Raw genomic sequence first — 21700 nt, 5'->3', positions numbered from 1 at the left:
AGAATGTGCTGGTCTTTAGTGTTGGGAAATTTTTCTCTAGAGGAATAAAAGCCTCAACTCCATAGGTCATCGAAAAGGGGGTTTCCCTTGTGGACCTGCGTGGCGTGGTGCGGTACGTCCACAAGACATGGGGCAGTTCTTCTACCCACCTTCCTTTCGCATCATCTAACTTCTTTTTCAACTCATTTACTATGGTTTTATTGACGGCTTCAGACTGCCCATTCCCTTGTGGGTAAGCCGGTGTGGAATACCTATTAGCAATTCCCAACTCGCTACAATATCTTCTGAAAGCTTTACTATCAAATTGGAGATCGTTGTCCGAGATTAGGGTATAAGGGACTCCGAACCTGGTGATGATATTTTTCCAAACAAATTTCTTGGTATCAACATCTCTAATGCTTGCCAGTGGCTCAGCTTTGACCCATTTTGTGAAATAATCCATGCCGACAAGAAGAAACCTTTTATTCCCCATTGCTTTAGGAAATGGTCCAAGATTTCCAGGCCCCACTGCGCGAATGGCCAAGGGCTGGATAGCGGATTAAGGGTTTCGCCTGGTTAATGTATATTCGGGGCGAACCTTTGGCATTGGTCGCACTTCTTCACATATTCCTGCGCCTCTTTCTGCATGCTAGGCCACCAATAACCTTGCATTATGGCCCTATGGGACAGGGACCTACCCCCCATATAACTCCCACAAATTCCTTCGTGCAATTCCTCCAGGATAAGTTCAGTGGCATCTGGGTGCACGCATAGCAAGTACGGTCCTGAGAATGAGCGCTTATACAATTTGGAGTCTTTGGACAGCCAAAATCGAGAAGCCTTTCTTCTAATCTTGTCGGCCTCGTTCTTATCTTCTGGTAAGGTGTCGTTCTTTAAGAATAGTACTAGAGGATCCATCCAGCTAGGCCTTGCCCTGACGCTGTGGACCCGTACCAAGTCGGTTCTCGCCATCGTTGGGTTGTATAGATCTTTTACGAGTATGACCTGAGGGAGTGGTTGAGCCGAGGAGGTGGCGAGTGTTGCAAGGGAGTCAGCGTGGGTGTTCCCACTCCTGGACATGTGCACGAGGTTGAAGTGATTGAAACGCGCCCGCAAGCGCTTGACTTGGACTAGGTATTCTTGCATTCTTTCATCCTTCACCTCCAATTCCTCATTTACTTGTCCCACGACAAGTCTTGAGTCCGAGAACATGTTTACGGATTTCCCACCCAGTTTCTAGATCATTGACATTCCTTCCAATAATGCCTCATATTCTGCTTCGTTATTCGTGGCGGAGAAGCCCAGCCTTAACGATTTTTCGATGGTAATCCCCTCGGGGGAAATCAAGATAAGCCCTACCCCTGAGCCCCTTCGGTTGACCGCGCCATCGAGTGTGCTTTCCAACAAGTGGGCTCTTACTGAGAGACTGTGCCGATCAGTTTTTCGTCTGGGTTTAGTGGCCCTCCTCCTCCTTCTAGTGTGGGTTCGGCAAACTCAGCTACCAAATCCACGAGAACCTGACCCTTCACAACGGTACGAGGCATGTACCTAATGTCGAAGACACCCAGAATCGTCCCCGACTTTGCTATTCTGCCCATGTAGTCGGCACTCTAGAGTATTGATCTGAGCGGGAGTTGGGTTAGTACAACAACGGTATGTGCCTGGAAATAGTGGGGGAGCTTTTGCGTGACTTGTATGATTACCAGGACGGCCTTTTCGAGGGGGAGGTAACGGATCTCTGCCTCGTGCAACGATTTGCTTACATAGCAGACGGGTCGTTGTGTGTCGTTGTCTTCCCAGATTAGCACTAGACTCACTGCGTGATGGGCTACCGCAATATAGGCGAATAGCACCTCTTTGGCTTCAGGACTGGACATGATTGGTGGCCAAGACAGGTATTCCTTAAGCTGTTGGAAGGCTAAGGCGCACTCTTCAGTCCACTCGAAGCCTTTCCACTTGTTTAACAAGAGGAAGAAAGGCCTGTACCTGTCCGCCGAGCGGGAGATGAAACGGTTTAAGGCGACAATCATGCTAGTGAGTTTTTGGACCTCTTTGGGTTTCCGAGGAGGCTGCAGGCTATGGATAGCTCTAATTTGGTTAGGGCTGACTTTAATGCCTCTATAGGTCACCATGTAACCTAAGAATTTCCCTGACCCCACTCCAAATGAACACTTGGACACGTTCAGGCGCAACCTGTACTTTCTCAGAATTCCAAAGACATCGCCGAGGTCTCTGATGTGGTTGGACACTAACTTGCTCTTCACCACCATGTTGTCTATATAGACTTCGATGCTCTTACCCATCTGTAGTTCAAACATCCTGGTCATTATCCTCTAGTAGGTCGACCCGGCGTTCTTTAAGCCAAAGGGCATTACGTTGTAATGGTAGTTTCCAACGGGCGTGACAAAAGCCATTTTTTCTTGGTCCTCAGCAACCAGGGGTATCTGATGGTAGCCTTGGAAGGCGTCCAAAAAATTCATTCGAGGGTGTCCCACGGTCGAATCTACCAATCGGTATATCCGAGGCATAGGGAAAGAATCCTTCGGGTAGGCCTTATTCAGGTCTGTGAAGTCCACGCAGATCCGTCATTTCCCACTCTTCTTCTTCACCACAACTGTGTTGGCCAACCACTCGAGGTAAAATACCTCCTTGATAGCCCCTGCTTTCTTCAATTTTATAACCTTCTCTCTCACCACTTCTACATGCTCTTTCGATGGTCGCCAAGGAGGTTGCTTCTTAGGTGTTACGGCCGGGCTAACATTAAGGTGGTGGCAAATGAAATCTGGATCGACCCCGGAGCCTCGTAGGCGTCCCATGCAAACACGTCCACATTCTATTTGAGAAAGTCAATTAGTGTTTCCTTCTCTTGGGGCGGCAGTTTTGAGTCGACATGAAAAAATCTTTTCGGGTCGGAGCCCATAAGAACTTTCTCCGAATCCTCACAACTCACTCCCTCAACAAGTCCCCCACTACCCGAGGCCAGAGCCGAGGTCGTTAATTACTATAAACCGTTCTCGACTGAGGTGGAGGGCTCAATACTCGGTCGTCGCGAGATGGCGGACACCATGCATTGTAGGGCCATGGCTTGGTTCACTATTATTTCTTTCACTCGACCCTCCGACGGATACTTCACCTTTTGGTGTAAGGTTGATGACACAGCCCCTAGGGCGTGAAGCCACGGTCTGGCTACAATGGCGGTGTAGGGGGAGTAAGCGTCTACCACTATAAAGTTCATCTCCACTACGTCTGAGCCTGTTTGTATAGGCAGCCTAATCATGCCTTTCGGAGTGATGGTTTTTCCCTCGAAACTCACTAAAGGGGAGTCGTATGCTGTCAGGTCCTCTGGTTTCAGCTTCAGCCTCTTGTACAAGTCGGGGTACATTACTTCCACGGCGCTGCCCTGATCGACTAGCACCCTCTTCACGTCATATCCCCCAATCCTGAGCATGACGACTAGAGCATCGTCGTGGGGCTGGAGGGTTCCCAGTTTGTCCTCATCCGAGAATCCGATTAGGGGCGTGGCCATCCCTCTAGCTCTCTTGGACTCCCGATCGTCAGCTTCAGCGAGGAGTCGACCCACCGACATTACTCTGAAAGGATGGGAGCCGGTCCTTCCTCGTGCGACAAGAATGACATTTATCGTGCCAATGGGTGGTCTCAATGTGCTTTACCTTGTTTTGATGTTCGACTGCTCCTGTCATCCAACAGGGTGATGCAATAGATGTCTCAACTTTCCCTCTTGGACTAACCGGTCCAAGTGGTTTTTCAGGTTCCTGCAATTATCGGTGGTGTGGCCAAGCTCTTGGTGATATTCGCAATACAGATTCTGGTTACGTTTCGTGGAGTCGCCTGCCATCCTGCTTGGCCATTGAAAGAACGGTTCGTTCTTCACTTTCTTTAGGATCTTATGTAATGGTTCTCGGAACACAGCATGGACTGCCTGTGCCCTGTGGATCCAGACTGCTCCTTATAATCCTTTCTCGGTCGGTTACTGTTGTTAAAGCGGTCCGACCTGAAGTCCCTCATCTCCTAAGGGACAAACTTCGCTTTTCCCTTTCCCGTCTGTTGGTCTTCTTCGACTCTCTTGTACTTGTCGATTTTGTCCATGAGTTGGCGCACACTAGTGACCGGTTTCCCAGTCAGGGACTTTCTTAAACCATGCTCTGTCGGTAGGTCCCTTTTGAACGTGCTAATGGCAACGTCATCGTAATTTCCCTCTATCTCATTATACATTTCCCAATATCTGTCTGAGTAGGCCTTTAGGGTCTCTCCTTCTCACATGGACAAGGATAGGAGGGAGTCTAGGGGTCGAGGGACCCTGCTGCTAGTTATGAAGCGAGAACCGAAAGCCTGTGTCAGCTGCTTAAAAGAGTTTATGGAGTTTGGCTTGAGGCTATCGAACCATCTCATCGTCATGGGTCCCAAGCTGGACGAAAACACTTTGCACATCAACGCCTCGTCCCTGGAATGGACGGCCATCCTCTGGTTAAACTGGCTTACGTGTTCTACTGGGTCCGTCTGACCATTATATATAGCAAAAGCAGGTTGGTGGAACCGTCGAGGAAGCTCAGCCTCCTCTATCCTACGTGTGAAGGGTGACTGGGAGATGCGGTCCAGGGCCTTACTCATGGTGTCGCTCGCTAGGCCCCGATAAGATGGGCTTTTATGGCTGCGTTTGTGAGGTTGCTTTTCCTCGTAGGAGAAGGTTTCACTTGGTGTGGTTCTTGATCTTCGTCTGTATTCATTATCCTCCTCATCACTAGTGTTCAGACTAGGGGAAGGATGCCTTCGCTGCACTCGGTGTAACTTCTTCTTCAAGTCGTCGATTTCTTGCTGTAGAGCCCAATGATCGTTTCGCTTATGGGATGCGTGACCTTTCCCTTTTGAGCGACTTCTGCTCGTGTGGGAGGTATTTACACTACTCTCTCGTCGCTTGTCTTGATCTCTCTCCTGTTCGAGGTTCAAGAAGTTGTCCTGCCGTTGGGAGTCTGTGTGTCCTGTTTGACGCGGACTTGATCCTTCCATTTCTAACGGTTTTACTTGCTGAGGCACGAGTTCTTCCCACAGACGGCGCCAATTGTAGGGTCACAATTCAGGGTCTAGGCCCAACCGTTATGGGGTTCTAGCCCAAGAAACCCTAACAATGAATTTGTAAAGAGTGAGTTACAGAACTAGGCCTTAACGAAGTGCGTACTAGTTAATATTGGGCCATACAACAATTGAAAATAAGAAAATCTCCTTCATGTTCATTAGATATACGGTCCGAGGAGACGTATGGGGTGTATCTCTATCTCTGATCAAAGGCTATGGTTCTTCTCCTCTTCTTCTGTTCTAAGTTCCTCCTTTTTCTAGTACCCTTCTTCATGGGGACTCCCCTCTCTTATATAGCCCCCTTGAAGTCATCAGAACCTTACACTTGTTGATCATCTGGACATTCACTTGAATGCCCGTCCCATCGGACATCTCCCCCATCTTTTTGTGAGTTGTAGTAGACAAGGTAACACTGTTCGCAAGTCCTCTCCACATTAATGCGGCTAGCAAAGTAGCTGCCATGCATTTAATGTGGCAGCTGTAGTCTCTCTATTGTCATCCTACACTTTCTTACCTCCTACGGGCTTGTGGGACTCATCCCTGCTACTAATACTCGTTGGAGTGAATCTTTATTGTTGGCTGAGTGCATGTTTTAGCCATATTCGGTACGTCCAATGAGACATTCCTCCTCGGACCACCTTTTAAACTATTTTAGAGCCATAAGAATTGGGCCGGGAGCCCTTTTGGTACCCACACCTCCTCGGACGTGATCGAATTCTATATGGGGCCCAAGGCCCATTGTATGTTCTGGGGACTGTACCCCTACACTACATATTTTAGAAATCTAACTGTGTGCATGTTTATTACACTCTTAATATACATGTCAAATTTTGTGTCAATTGAATATTATTTATTATATGATCTATAAATTTATATTTTATGTATAATTTTAAATTACAAAAACTTGCAATTTAAACAATTTATTGATGACATAGCTATTGATCTTTAATTTTTTAGAAATTTTGCAAGCATGGAGAATATAAGAAGAAGATGAATTCAATAGTAGATTTGTCAAAATTCACTTTCAATAAAAAAATATTAAGTAAGGTTATGTAATTTAAGACTACAACCAATTTTGTAATTAAACTTTGTTCTTACCTTTCTTACAACTTAAATCCGATAAATCCACTAAATAAACTTTAAAAATGATTATAAAATTTGTATATTTTTGCTTTATTCCTCTCCAAATGGAATTCCCATTTTATTATCTATTATTAATGGATTAAAAAGCAAATAGGGAAATTTTTAAATCCATAACCATAAAAAGAAAAGGTCAAGAAATCAACATTTCGAGTTTCAATATATCCCATTAAAGAAATATAAGATTTCCCATCAAGAAATAACGTTCTTCTTTAAAAAATCATCATAAACCTTATGGTGGAGCACTATTTCCTTGCTTAGCGAATTTGAGCTAGATCAGGAGTTACGCATAAAATTTCAAGAAGCATATTCGCATAGTTCATTGAATTGCAATCGTGTGTTTTTTTATTTTATTTATTTATTTATTTAATTGTATGTTTACAAAAACTAATGAATGGCAGAGGCCGAAGGGTATTTTGGTAGAAATTTCTTGAATTGTATCCTTCCATCATTGCCAATTATCCTTTATCAATACATATGTATTGATAACCATTTTTGAGGTTATTGTTAACCTTTGGATGAAAAGAAGGTAAAAATGAAAATAAAGAAGTTGAAAAACATTGCTTAAAGTGCTAGTGGATCACTAAGCATGAGGCTATTGGGGGGAGGGGATTTATCTTGCTATTTTTTTGGCACCAAAACCAGTGACAAAAAAATATCGACATTCCTCCCTATAATTCTTGAGAAACCTTAAATTCTTTGATGGCCTATTTTGAACATTGCAACATTGATTTTTTGAGCTTTTTCGATTTATTTATTTAATATTATTAAATTTGGATTAAAATAAATCTCTTTTTTTTTTTTTTTTTTTTTTGGATGATTTTAAGAATTTTTTTTTTTTTTTTTTTATATAAAAATTCCATTTGAAAGGAAGGGTGAAAATGAAAATATACAAAATTTAAATTGATTTTTCATTTTTCATTAGTAAATGAATGTTCCTAAACAACAGGGAGTTGGGTGTAGTTCATTTTGAAAATCTATGGAGGTTTGTGTACAATTCAAAACAATGGAGTATTTAGTATAATTAAGCAAAGCTTGGCAGAGGTTAATGCAATTTTCCTAATGTAAAATTAAGGTGCATTTAATACATGTAACAGTCACATTGAATTTGAACAAGCTTTGTATACCACTATACCTGCAATTGGGCAACCTCTAGCTATAAAAGTGAAAGGGCAATACATTTCAGGAGTAAACAAATATCTTCTCTAAGCACCATAAAAATGAAACAAATGATGGTATCCCAATTTTATTGTTTTGTGCTTGTCCTTCTCATAGCCTTTGACCTAAGTAGTTCTTCTACGTTGACATTGGACAATTTTGCTAAACACCATGTACTAATCATCAACAACCTCAACAACAAACTCCTTAACTACCATTGTAAATCTGGAGATGATGATTTAGGCATTAGAACTCTTCAGCCCAAAGGAGAGTGGGAATTCTCTTTTCGCCTCCATTGGATAGCTTCAACACTTTTCTATTGCTATTTTTGGTACGACAACTTCTATGCTGCTTTTGATGTGTATTCGGCATATCTTGCAAAGGTGTGTGGTGGGAACAATTACTATTGGACAGTACAAGAGGATGGATTCTACTTATATTATCCAGAGTTGGCTCAGAATATAAAGATGCATGATTGGTAACAATAATTATGAATTTGACGAAAAGTTTGCAAATCTAAATAAACAAAAATTTATGATTTGATGGAAAATTTATATGGAGTTTGCAACCTAGTTTAAATGGTAGTGTTGTTGACATCAATATTAGCGCGATCTCTGTTTTTCTTTTTTATTAAAAAAATCATTTCATAAGATGAGATCTATAGACCTTTTTTCCTTCAAAATTCATGTCTATGGAAATTCAACCTTCATCTAAGTCACTTTCAGCAAAAGTAAGAATAATCAAGGGTTGGTATAGGGTCAGGGATATACTTTAGCAAACCTTATTGTTGATGATACGTTTTGTGCTTTAGGGTAAATTATAAAGTTGGTCTCTATCTTTTAAGTCATATCTCAATTTGGTTCATAACCTTTCAATTGTGCCAATTTGATCTCTAACTTTTTAGTATTGTGTTAAAATGGTCCATACCGTTAAGTAATGAATGGAAAATGCTAATATAGCTAATGTTTAAAATAAAATATTATTTTCATTCACATGAATAGCCATGTGTATTGCCACGTCAACATTAAAAAGAAATTTAAAAAAAAAAAAAAAAAAAACTATCCTTAATGGCCTCTATTTTCATACTTCATAGTGTCCCCATCACCCACACCTCCGAAATCCATGAGATCAAACCATGGTTTTTAAACTTGGACCAAACCGGCTAGTCCGACCGAGTTAACCGTGAACCAATAATAAATCTGGTTTTTTAACTATGAGAACCTAGTATATATCATTTCTAAGAGAACCGAGTATACATGGAATAGGGAAAGCTGCCAGGATTCGAACCTGAATTCTCTCTCACCTTGTAAGCACCAAGTCTGAAGCCATGACCAACGGACCATGTGCTCTTCTTGGGAGCTAATATGCAGTATTATTAAATTTATATTAAATTTACATGATTTATAGTTTCTAAACTTCTATATTATATTTCTCAACATATTAAATATTACTATTTTTTTTTTCATTGCTAAATTAACTTTTTATTTAAGAATAATACTATGCAATTTATGAATTTATTTTAAAAGTTGTTTTTAGTTAATTGAAATGATTTCTCTTAAAGGATTATTATATATATTAAAAAAAAAATTATGCTTATTTATGTGGTACTATTTTTGTGGGGCCCAATAATTTAAGGACCAAGCCCGATTGCTCCTGGAAATTCCGAAGGCCCAGTCCGAGGAGAGCTGTGGCCCAAGCTCTACAGTACAGAGCACAAAACAATTTTGGAAAGCAGCCGAGGACAGTTTGGTCCTCGGCAGATCCTGAATCCCACCGAAATAAAGGGGTAAAACTGGTATAGGGACGAATTTGTAAGAAGATCCAAAATATCTTGGGGAAGTTATCCTTACTACCCTTCCAGATAAGACCCAACACACGACAGAGCCGTACTCTGCAGCCTTATCAACCATACCCAACAATTCTGGGATTAGACTGATGGGACAAATATCAGTCTTGTAAAGATTGACCCTACACGTGGACGAAGGACAATTAACACAGACGAGTATAAAAGAAGAAAGCAAGTAAATCTAAAGGGGATCCCATCCCACCTCCGAAAAAGGAGGATCACATGGGAGAAAACATCTCAACAACACCGGATTTCACTGAAGAAAGTCCGTCTTTGGATAACCAGGGTTAGGCCTCAATGGTCCTCGGATCAACTCCGAGGAGTCCCATCCCATATGGTGCAACGTCTTAGGGCTTAAATGTTCAGGCCCAACACCTTTTTCTACCTGAATTCCTCTAAAACCAGGATCGGACATCGCCCCGCGACCAGCGGCTAGCTTTTTAAGCCCACTCTCTACAAATTATATTGTGAGGGATCTTCCGTGCGCGAGCCCAACATCCTTATTGGGCCGCCAAAGAATCGTGTCCTTACAATTTTTTATTAACCTTATAATGTACTATTTTATGTTAACCTTATAATATCATGAAATTTTCATTGAAATTTTGTTTCAATTTTTAAGATATTTTTAGTAAATTTTGCTAATATTTACAAATTTAATATATTTATTTATATTTAAATAATTATTAAATTAATTATGACATCATCACGGTACGACCTCGGTTCGACCTTAAAAATCTTGAACCTCTCCCTTTTACGGTTCAATGAACGGTCCAGGTCTGAAAACCATGGATCAAACACCGCAAGTCTCAGTCTAGCATAGGCTTTCCTTGATAAACACCATGACTAAACACAAAAAACTCATCAAAGATATTCCTTTGCCAAAAGAAAACTGAAACGCACGCAATGATCCACAACACAATGTGTTAAAAACAATGCTATCAATACCCTTTGATGATGCAATAGGTGTGATATATTTCTTTGATTTTATAGTATTGATCTCGTATTTGATTTTGGGATGTGTTTGCATTTGTTTTCTTGGCTTATTTTCTTCTTAAAAGTTACAAAAAAAAAACTTGTGTTTTACTCCAATTTATATTCAATTGATTGGCCTAATTGAAGGAGCTTGAAGAGTTTCGGTCGTAGAGAGAGAGAGAGAGAGAGAGAGAGAGAGAGAGAGATAATGTTGATATTTATAATTAGTGAGACATGGCCGCTTTTTTTTTTTGAGAAGGTGCGACATGGCAGCTTATGTGAAAGTCATGTAGCATAAAAAATAATATTTTAATTTGAGCGTTAGCCATGTTAGTATTCTCCATTCTATCACTTAACGGCCACGTCCATTTTGATACAATACCAAAAGGTCAGGGATCAAACTGACACAATTGAAAGTTTAGGGACAAAATTGAAATATGGTTTGAAGGATAAAGACCAACTTTGTAATTTACCCTTATTAGTATTATCCATTCTATCACTTAGCAACCATGTCCATTTTAACACAATACCAAAAGATTAGGGATCAAACCATAGTTGTCAGTATCGTACGATACACGATATGTATCGAATCGTGTGTAAAAAGTTTCGTATCGTATCGGCGTATCATAAGTGTTCATGAATCGTACGATACAGTGTGTGTATCGTATGAATCGTATCGTATCATAAAATTGTATGTATCGTACGATACATAAACAAATGCTTTAAAATGAGATTTTTTGTTAAAATTTGTACTTTTATTTGAATCTAACAAGTTGTTAGACTTGTTTTTAACACAAAATTATTAGTTACTTAATTTAGCTTACTAAAATAACACATTCATAAGTTTTTTCCCCTCTCCTACAATTGCACTACAAAGTACATACTTACCTTTCATTTTAATATTTTAAAATTTATTTAAATTTTTTTTTTATTGTTATTTTTTTAAGTCCAAGAAACTAGAATGCCAAATTTTTTTTTTTTTAATAGAAATAGAAAGAACAAAAAGAGATAGTAAATGTTAATAACGAATGACAATGAAGAAAATTTTAATAAAGAAATAAATTTGTAAAATTATAAATATGATGATAGCGTTGACTTAGATGAGGTCGATTATGCAATTTGATGAAGATAATGAAAATAAATTATTGTTTTTGAGTCATTTGTAATATATTTTCACTTTTGAATTTAAGTAATTTTAATGTGAATGTTATGAACACATGCTAGTTTGATTTATTTAGTTAGTTTGTTAAATATTATTACATAAGGGATGAATAAATTAGTCATTAGTTGAATATATTTAAAATTTATAATGAATATATCCTTTATATATGTATATTTATAATTTTTATAAATTTTATTAAGTGTTTGTGTATCTTACGATACATGATATGATATGATACACGATACGAAAAAATTAAAAATCAATTCACGATACGATTCACCTATTGACAACTATGGATCAAACTGACATAATTGAAAGGATAGGGACAAAATTGAAATATGGTATGAAGGATAAAGACCAACTTTGTAATTTCCCCTTATTATTATTATTATATAACCAATAGGATGATGGTATGTAGTGATTATATATAATAAAAGTAATGTTTGAAATGAGCTTATATAAAAATGGTATTGCACCCATTAAAACTTAAAATCTTAATATAAAAAATCATAGTTCAACTAGGAAAAATAAAAGAACATAAACTAAGATCCCTTTTTTTAATCAACTTAAAATAAGAACCTAATTAAACTAGGAAAGAGAAAACAACATAAAATAATAAAAGTTATTTTAGAATCAACATGCTAATGATTATTTATCATTTGGACTGATAGGAATTATTCTCTAGTTATATTTTAATTAATCATATTATGACTAATTAAAATTAAATTGGAATTGATTCTCAAAAAATTAGATTAAATTGGAATTAATCTTATGCATGCAAGCCTATCTAAAACTATGTTTTGTAACCTCCGTTTAATCTCACCACAAGCAAAACTGTTAATCTATCATTAAAGGAAAAATAATAATTTTGATCATTGGATTTTCAAAATCTTGATAGGAAAAAAAATGTACAACTTCTAACAATCAAAAAAACATCTCACATGCTTAGATTAAGCCAGCCAAATTATGATTTTAACGGTTGATATGCATTCCCATGATTAGGTTTTGGTTCTTGCAAGTATTAATTTGAATTTAATTATACAAGATAATTTCATTAAAGCAAAGCTTAAATAAGAGTGTGGATGCATGTACTAGATAATTCCCATGGATAGTTGTGTCAATTTTAAATAAATAATTGATTATCATTTAATTTAAGAAAATTAGTAAACATTTAAATTTAATAAGTATCTCTTGGCATTATCTTACTTGAAAATTGAAATAGGATACAAATAGGTCCAAGGTCGTATTTATTTCTTTTATTATTCAGAAAACTAAGTAAATCAAACTCAATAAACGTAAGTGTCTTAGTCAAAATGCTAATTGACACTTTAGCTAGTGCATCAAGTGCCGATTGGTAGTTAAAAATAATAATAAAAAAATTTAAAAAAAAAAAAAATCAAATGACGCTTAAAAGCTATGTTTCAAAATTAAGTCTTTTTCTTGATTTTGCTTAGATGTAACTTAATCCAATTATTTTCAAATAAAAATGCCAAATAATTTTAGCATTGAGAAGTTAGTAATTCACTCTAACTCATCTGCCACAGATTTTCCCCTCTATAAATGGAGGAGGGATCCTCAATTACAAAGTACATTTAACATTTTAGTATGAGAGAGAGATTCTGAGTAAGAGCTACTAGGTGATTCTTTATTTTTTATTTTTATCAATCACTGTACTCTTCCCTCTTACAAGCCTAGAAAATTCTAGCTTTAGAATCTCTAAATTTATCTTGAATTAACATCCAACCATCTCCATAAATCTATTTTTACAAGATAGAAATTTCTTCCTAGAGACTTAATTAAACACCAGCCCTTAAACATAAAATAGTCATTACATCATTTATTAAGCAAACATATTTATTGACAAACAATCAATAACCAAACTAGAAACAGTTTATTGTAATAATTTTAGGATCATGCTAATGAATACCCTTAGAGCACTAGTTAAGAATCTAATTAAAGAAAGTTTTTATGAGAAAAGAAAAAAAAGCAATTAATGTTTTACCAATTTTTTTCATTTTCCATAAAAATGATGTCAAAACTTTCTTTAATTGAATTCTTAACCAGTGCCCTAAGACACCCGTTAGCATTTCTCATATAATATCTAGATTCAGACAAATTTATTTTCAAATACATTTAATAAGTCAAAACATTTAATAATCAGGTATATTTAATGCTGGATATTTAATACTACATTTATTAAGACTTGAGTTGATAAGTGCCAAAAATGAAAAGTGAAAAAATTGCACTTACCTTTCCAAAGATTTATTGAAATTATATTGACCACCCTCGTATTTTTAATTATACAAAAACCTCTTTAGTTTTGCAAAATAAACTACAATCACCTCTCTTCCAACTTAACAATGTTAAATCCATTAAATGAATTTTAAAAATAATTTATAAAATTTTTATATTTCCTCTTTTATCCTCTTTTTCAAATGAAATTCTTATTTTTAAATCTATAACTAATGGGTTGAAAAGAAAAAGGAGGAATTATTTTACTCGAAATTTTATAACAACCTAAAATAAGAAAAGTTCAAAAAATCAATATTGCAAGATTCAAGGAATATAAATATTATATTTCCCATCAAGAAATCACATTAGGAAAATTGTAAAAAACTTATGGTGGAGTACTATTTTTTCCGGCTTAATGAATTTGAGCTACAAATAAAAGAACGAGAAGTGTTCGCATAATTCAACGAGTTGCAACAGTGTTCTTTCTAACTGTATGTTTACAAAAACTAATGAAGGGCAGAGGTTAATGGGTGTTTTGGAGGAAATTGCTTGAATTGTATCCTTTAATCATTGCAAATTATCAATACATAGGGTAGGACTATCCCACCATTTTGGAGCTTATTGTTGACCTTTAGATTAAAAGGAAGTAAAAGTGAAAGGAAAAACACTGCTTAGAGTGTTAGTGGATCACTAAACATGGGGCAATTGGTGGTGGGGGGTGGGGGTGATTTTATCTTGCTATTTGTCGGGCACCGAACCCATTGACAAAAATAACATCAAACATCCTTCCTTAGAATTCCCAAAAAATCATGACCTATTTTGAATCTTGCAACATTTAGGACTTGTTTGGTAAGGTAGTTCAAAAAATAGTTTTTAGTGTTTAAACACTGAAAACTGTGAGTCCAAAAAAACTGTGGGCCAAAAAAAAAAAAAACCATGTTTGATAAGGGATTTCTTATAGGAGTGTTCGAGTTACATTTCTCATTTTAGGATGTTTTAACATTGAATTTAGAGAACTCATTTTACCAGTTTTTAGTTTTCAAATAACATTACTTAATGGCACTTTTATAAACATGTTAAAAACTATAGGTCCCACCTAATTAGACCAAATGAGGGAACTTTCTCTCTCTTCAAATAAAATGATAATACTTTTACTGTACTTGTCAACTTAAAAAAAAAAAAAAAAACACATATATACCAAACACACAATTATGTTTTCTTACATTCTAAAATATGTTATTTGAAACATAATACCAAACACATTTTTTGCATTATGAATACTTTAAACACGTGTTTTCACAATACTTTTTAAACTACAATTTTCACAAAATTTTGAACAAAAATACTTGAAATTTCCTATCAAACAGACCTTTAGTTCTTGACCTTTTCATATTTTTCGTTGTTATTGAATTTAGATTAAAAGAAATTTGTCTTTTCTCTTTTCCATGAATTTAAGGGGTGAGAAAGAGAGATTTTCATTTAAAAAGGAAGGGCAAAAGAGGAAATATGCAAAATTTTAACCTTTTTTGTTAGTAAATATAATGTTCTCAAGCAATAGAGAGGTGAGTGTAGTTTATTTTGAAAATCTATGGAGTTTTATGTATAATTCAAAACAAGGGAGTGTTTAGTATGGTTTTAGTAAATCTCGGGGAGGTCAGTGCAACTTTCCTAATTTAGAATTAAGGTGAATTTAATACATATAGTAATCACGTAGAATATGAATATGCATTGTATATGTACAATTAAGCAACCACTAAGTAAGCGAGAAATGCATTTCAAATGTAACAAAAATATTTTCTAATCATCATAAAATGAAATAAAGGGTAGCATTCTAGTTTTATTGTTTTGTCCTTGTCCTTCTTTTAGCTTTTGGACTAAGTAGTTCTTTATCGTTGATACCAGACTCATTTAAAAAACACCATGTACGAATCATCAACAACCTCAATTACAAATCCCTTACCTACCATTGTAAATCTAGAAATGATGATTTAGGTCTTAGAACTCTTCTACCCAAAGGAGAGTGGGAATTCACTTTTCGCCCCCATTGAATATATTTGATGCTAGCTTTTCTCTTGTTATTTTTTGTACAATAACTTCAATACTAGTTTTGATGTGTTTTCAACATATCTTAAACAAGAGTGTAATGGACGCAATTTCATTTGGACGGTACAAGAGGATGGATTCTACTTATATCATCCGAAGTTGGGTCAGAATGTAAAGATACACACGATTGACAAAAATAAATATATAATGTATAAAGGTGATGAAAAGTTTCCATATCAAAATAAATAGTAAATAAATAGAAAACTGATGATTTGATGATGAAATATTTATATGAATTTTGCAACCTAGTTGAAATAGTAGTGTTGCTAACATTAATATATGCTTGACTCAATAAATTGTTTATTTATTTCTTTAATAAACATTATTCAATAAATTATTTATTTAAACTATGGTTTTCTTATTTTCCTTGTTAATAAAATAAGGGCAACTTCATTGTAAAACTCTCAATCTAAGGGGAGATATATAATTAGTTAAATTGTCATTTTAATGGCACTAGTGTGACTTCTCTCATTCATATAGGTTTGGCTCAACAAGAATTCATGGGTGTGTAGTCTCTCACATAAGACTATAAGTATATAACTAAAAGAGAGAAAAAAAAAAAAATAGTGAGAGATGATAATAGTCTAGACTCTAGAGAGCTTGAGAATTGAGTTTGAATTTGATAGATTTTATGTGAGAGAAATACTATTGGTACTTATAGATTTTAGGATACTTTAAAAAAATAAAAAATAGCTGAGCAACAAATTAGGCCAGCAAACACCGATGGGTAGAAAAACCAACCCATAGCCTGTCCCATTAGGCTAGTGAGCTATCCATGGACCTCAACAGTATTGAGTTGGATTGCTCATTAGGCCGATGGGCTAGCAGGTTATTGGGGCAAGCCATGGACCATAAACTATTTGATGACCCTTACCCATGGCACTTGCAACAACGCTCACAACAATAAGCATGAATTTTCTAGACAGCAATTCTAAAAAATTCTATTAATTTTCTTTATAGTGTGTATTATGAAAGTTGCAGTAAAATATATTAACAAGAAAGACATCAATAAAAGACATAATTGAAAAGCCACTATTAACAAGACACAATCTTCAAATCACTTGTTAAAATAGTTATTAGACATCACTTTGGCACTTCTTTTTTGGCAGAATTCGAAAGCCTGGACTTAATCTACCCGCAATCTCAATCGAATGAATTGCATTTTGCTCGACTGAATTGTCTTCCACTTGAGCAAACTATTCAATAAATCTAAAAACCCTCAAACAGAGGGCAAAATTCAAGACCTGCAAATCTGACACAACACAATACAATGGATTGGAGTTTAACAGATTCGTGTCATAAAAAAGTTTATTTGTCACATATACACACACAAGCTCATGTAAATTGCATTTTGGATCCCTTTAAATATAAAAATCCATTCATATAAGTCAAGTGATATTTTGACAGAAAATAAAAAGGCTTTAAAAAATAGTTTACTTTCGTGCAAAATGTAAAATTTTAACAAATAGATGTGGTTTAATGAAGATTTGTAAAATATTCTTTTGAGTAAAATAGTGTCTGTTTCACATTCACAAAAGATTTACAGTGACAAAGATTCACCCAGAAAATAAAGTTACACAGCGGATTTATTGAATATTCTGTAATTATCACACAAAAAAAATAATAAAATAAAATTAAGGGCATTTCTGAAATATATGGAATAGATTGGGACGAGATTTTGTGTCCTAAATCCTGATACTTTTAACTCCTTATCATGTCTTACGAATTGAGCTCTGCAACATAATTAAAAAACTAATTTTTGAGATATTATTTAGATGATCGCATGGTTCCAAACTTCCAATATCATGAATTGCAATGTGCTTTTTTTAATGGTAAAAAGTTATGAACTAAGTGGTCAGTTTTATCTTGAGATCGTTAGAAACCAAAATCAGGTCTATTATAAGTTAATCTTATATTTTCTTATTCTTTTATTGGGAAGAAAAAATACTACTCGTATAGTGAACCAGCTAATAAGAGGAGCATGATTTGATGTCATCTTCCTTTAATGTTAATGCTTATATAATATTAACATTTCTTCACGGATGCCAGAGGTCTCATGGGAGAAGGAATTGGATGCCTCATAAGTTTCACATGGTTGTTAAAGCAAGACAGATTAGATCATAAACTTGACAAGCTCTGAATAATTACTTCTTAGATTGAGACTAACAAGTAAAACTGTAAAACCTAATAACAAGTGACTTCAAAAGAATGATATTCCATAGGAAATCAAATTACTTTCTGCAAGCCAATCGAGAAGGTTTAAATTCCAGATCCACTTAGGAGAGTAGGAAAACAATTGCCAAATATGATCACTTTCAACCTTTAAAAAGTTCCAATCAGAACTTGTGCATAGGGAACTTAATGCAGTTCAGATTTACAAAACTGAAAGGAAGAAACGACCTATATCTACAAAATGTAGTTTCAAAAGTTCAAGCCAGTTCTTCAGCCAAAAAATATGAAAAGCTGAGGGAGAAGAACATCACCACCATAGTGATGACATATTCCAACAGTCCAGCACCTATGTGGGTTATCCGGTAAGCAAACATCTAACATATATACAGCCAAGGTAGTGACACCCGTTGAAAGATTCGAGTTATTCAAATATTATGGTACTACTGGAAAATTGATTTGACTTTGCTTAAAGCTTCTAGTCATGCACAGAACTACGATTAAGATTTCAGTACCCTCTCAATGGCAGCCACATAGAACTCCTTTGGCATGGTACCTACCACAGAGTCACGTTTCTCCCCATCCTTAAACAGTAAAACCACAGGTACAGCCTTAATTTCGTAGTCCTCAGCGATCTCTGAGTCATTATCAGTGTTGAGCACAAAGCATTTGAGTCTCCCAGAATACTCTGCTGAAATCTCATCAATCACCCGGTGGACCATCCTGCAAGGGCCACACCAACTCGCATAAAATTCAACAAGGACAGGGATTTCACTCTTCAGAATCGACTTCTCCCACAATTCTTTTGTAACTGGAGCTGCACATATTAACATAATATTGTCAGGAGGGACATCCAATGTTTTAATCTTTGTGTCTCATTAGTCTCACTTACATTTCAGAAATAAAGCTATTCTACGTAATAGAAGCAGTATACCAAACCATAGATGTGTCAAGGCAGCATGTACCATTGCCTTGAGTACACATTCTATATTGCAGGCAGAGAGATATATTTCTCACTCTCAAAAATGTCATACCTTATGTGAGTGGAAATTTTTTTGGCTAGTCATGATCTAATCTAACACATTTGTTGAGGAATTATATAAGATGCAGAAAAAATCAATGATCCCATCACCCTCGGTTGCTGTTCTTCAGTTACCAAAAAGGTTGCTATTCTTCCTTTGTACTCCCAAACGCATTCAGATCTCACCCAAGGAATCCAAATTCAGAATTCAAACAGATAAAATATACCAGAGTTTAACAAATGACAGAAAAATCAAGTGAGGAAATCTATAGGAAATAGAAATAAGAAAACTGGGAAATCCATTTCAAGAGAGATACTAATTAAAAAAAAAAAAAAAATTTATGAGTAATTGATTCATTGAAAACGCACAAAGGGGCACAACCATAATACACGGGAAATATACAAGAGAAACACCAGAGTTATGATTGAAAATTAAAACGATCAATTGACTCAAACAATTAACATATGAAGGGAGTACATCCACAATAGGGAGAAATAATTTTATGGATCGAAGACCCAAAGGAAAATTCTCACCAATATCTTGTCTGGAAGAAAGAATTCAACAAGAATTATTACTTTATTTCTTTTTTTGATAAGTAATGGAAATGTTTTTGAAAAAAAAATGTATCAGCCTTGTCACCGAGAAAAATATCCTAAGAATTATTACTTTATTTCTAATGGAGACAGATAGAAAACACGGACAAAGCCAAAAACAAAAATTGTTCATCTTTATAAATAAATATAAACGAGAGAGAGAGAGAGAGAGAGAGAGAGAGAGAGAGAGATCCACACCAATCCAATACAATTGACTAACTGAACCATTTTCTTGAAAATGAAAAAGGAAACCAGATCAAACATGCATTAGCTAATACATGCAACATCATTCTACCTTATAAATTGTAGATTTGAAAATCTAGCATGTAATAATCCATTGCTTTTTGAAGTTCTTAGGATAGTGTCATATGGAGTTCCAAAAGATAACTACAAGTGTTACATGAAAATGAAGTTTAAATTGAAAACCTAACATCCAAATATCCAATGACTGATGAAATCCAAAACGTAAACTGACAGCGGTCTTCCTATTTCTGTATCTAAGAGATCTCCAATAAAGGCATCCTGATTTAATAAACCATTACTTGCAATTACTTGATCACCTCGCCAAATATACCTTTGCTGTATCACAAGCAAAAATTATATCGCTTTGTTTCCCCTGAGATTGAATCCACCATCCGCAAAAAACTGGGCCAACAAATAGGACACAATATACAGTTTAAAAATCATATTTTCACAAACTGTTATATTTGTAAAAATTTCCTATAAAATTGAATCAATTATTCCCTTTAAACCTTTTATTTATTTATTTTATGATGTGGAACCTCACCAAGGCAGGGCCCTTTGGCCACATCCCTTGGAAAGTAAACCACGGATACATGCCCCACCCGCTAGAACCGTGTATCAGGTAATCCAAGGGAACTCTTAGTGGGGTCAAACCCAGGATGTCTTGGGTCTACAGCTCATCTTAAGCTTCCAACTACTAGGCTGTACCCTGATTGGTCCTTTTAATCTTTTATGTTCATAGTTCTAATTAAAAGTTTGGCAACATATCATTTTACGCCCTCCTTGTGTGACTTCAAGAAAAGCATTTTGAGAATTTTATTATCAATTCGTCACATATAGATTCACATTACTTCATTTATTCATTACAAAACAATCAAATCCAAGGAAAATTAAATCCGAACCATGAAATGGACGAAATGAACTGTTTTTGAAATGAAGTGTGGATCATGTTCCCAAATCCAAAGGCAAGGTGAATATATTTTGAGAAGGAAAAAAAAAAAACAGTATAAAAAAGCATCTTCCAAATATCAATTCGCAACTCTTTCGATTCAAGGCAGTTTAATCTTGATCTATTCATTTCGATTTTCTTTCTTACTGGCAAGAAACACATGCACAAGGCGGATCTTGAACCCTAAACTACTAATCTTCCAATCTGTTCCTACTAGAGAAAGAACTCCGAGCTCATTGGCCTAATTTCTTGCTAAATTTTAGTTTCAATCTTCAGCGCACAGTTCTACAACTTTACGATTTCGATTCAGTTACCAATGATCATGACACACGATTATACAGCAAGAAAGTTGAAAAGAAAGAAAAGATAACAACTAAGACTTTTTTCAATCAAAGGTTTAATAGCAGCAGAGAAATGCAATATGATCTACAAGTTTCTCTTACTTTTTTTTGTTTTCTCGGAAACCAAACAGAGAGTAGTAACTAATATTCATATGCATAATCATAATTCAAGGGCAACAAAAATGGTTGAATCAGAGAGTACCTTTGGATTCGCGCGAGCAGAGAAGCTTGAGAGGGAGATGAGGAGATGGAGATGGAACCCTAGGGAAGGTGCGGGAATGGAAAGGGAATGAGGCGGGTCGGGTCGGGTCGGGTTTGGTCCGAGAGGGAGAGAAAACGAAGGGGCGTTGAGGAGCGCGTGGGAGAGGTAGAGAGAGCGGAGCCGAAACTAAAAGAGAAGGAGAGGAAGCCATAGGCATTTGATTGGGCACCAAACACAACACAAAGTAAGCGAAGTTGTTGTTGTTGTTGTAGGAAGAATGAATGAGAAACAGAGAGAAAGAGAGAGAGAGAGAGAAGACAAATGGTGTGCGCTGCTCGGGTGCGATTTGAGTCTGATTGATTTGTATGACCAAAAATTGAAAAAAAAAAAAATACAGAGAGAGAGAGTGGCGGTGCACTTTTTTATTTTCTGTTTGGGTTTCTCTGATCTGGTGAGGGTGATGGGTTGAATTAACGGAGGAAATGGGGTTTTCATATA

General features: G+C 36.0%; 2 protein-coding genes across 2 annotated transcripts; both read right to left on the bottom strand.

Moving 5' to 3' along the window:
* Positions 1 to 2980: 2980 nt before the first annotated feature.
* LOC115966778 lies at positions 2981 to 3565 on the bottom strand. Its single transcript, XM_031085935.1, has one exon. The coding sequence runs from the start codon at positions 3563 to 3565 to the stop codon at positions 2981 to 2983; it is 585 nt and encodes a 194-aa protein (XP_030941795.1).
* A 14317-nt stretch (positions 3566 to 17882) lies between these two features.
* On the bottom strand, positions 17883 to 21693 carry LOC115969180 (thioredoxin M3, chloroplastic). The gene is made up of 2 exons (XM_031088769.1): positions 21203 to 21693; positions 17883 to 18669 (listed from the first exon to the last, which is right to left on the bottom strand). The coding sequence occupies exons 1-2, from the start codon at positions 21417 to 21419 to the stop codon at positions 18353 to 18355; spliced, it is 534 nt and encodes a 177-aa protein (XP_030944629.1). The 5' UTR covers positions 21420 to 21693; the 3' UTR covers positions 17883 to 18352.
* Between the last annotated feature and the right edge of the window lie 7 nt (positions 21694 to 21700).

Source organism: Quercus lobata, chromosome 11 (assembly GCF_001633185.2).
Source record: "Quercus lobata isolate SW786 chromosome 11, ValleyOak3.0 Primary Assembly, whole genome shotgun sequence".
Taxonomy (NCBI): domain Eukaryota; kingdom Viridiplantae; phylum Streptophyta; class Magnoliopsida; order Fagales; family Fagaceae; genus Quercus; species Quercus lobata.
Note: the sequence above shows the minus strand (reverse complement) of the source record. Positions and strands in the feature narration are given on the sequence as shown.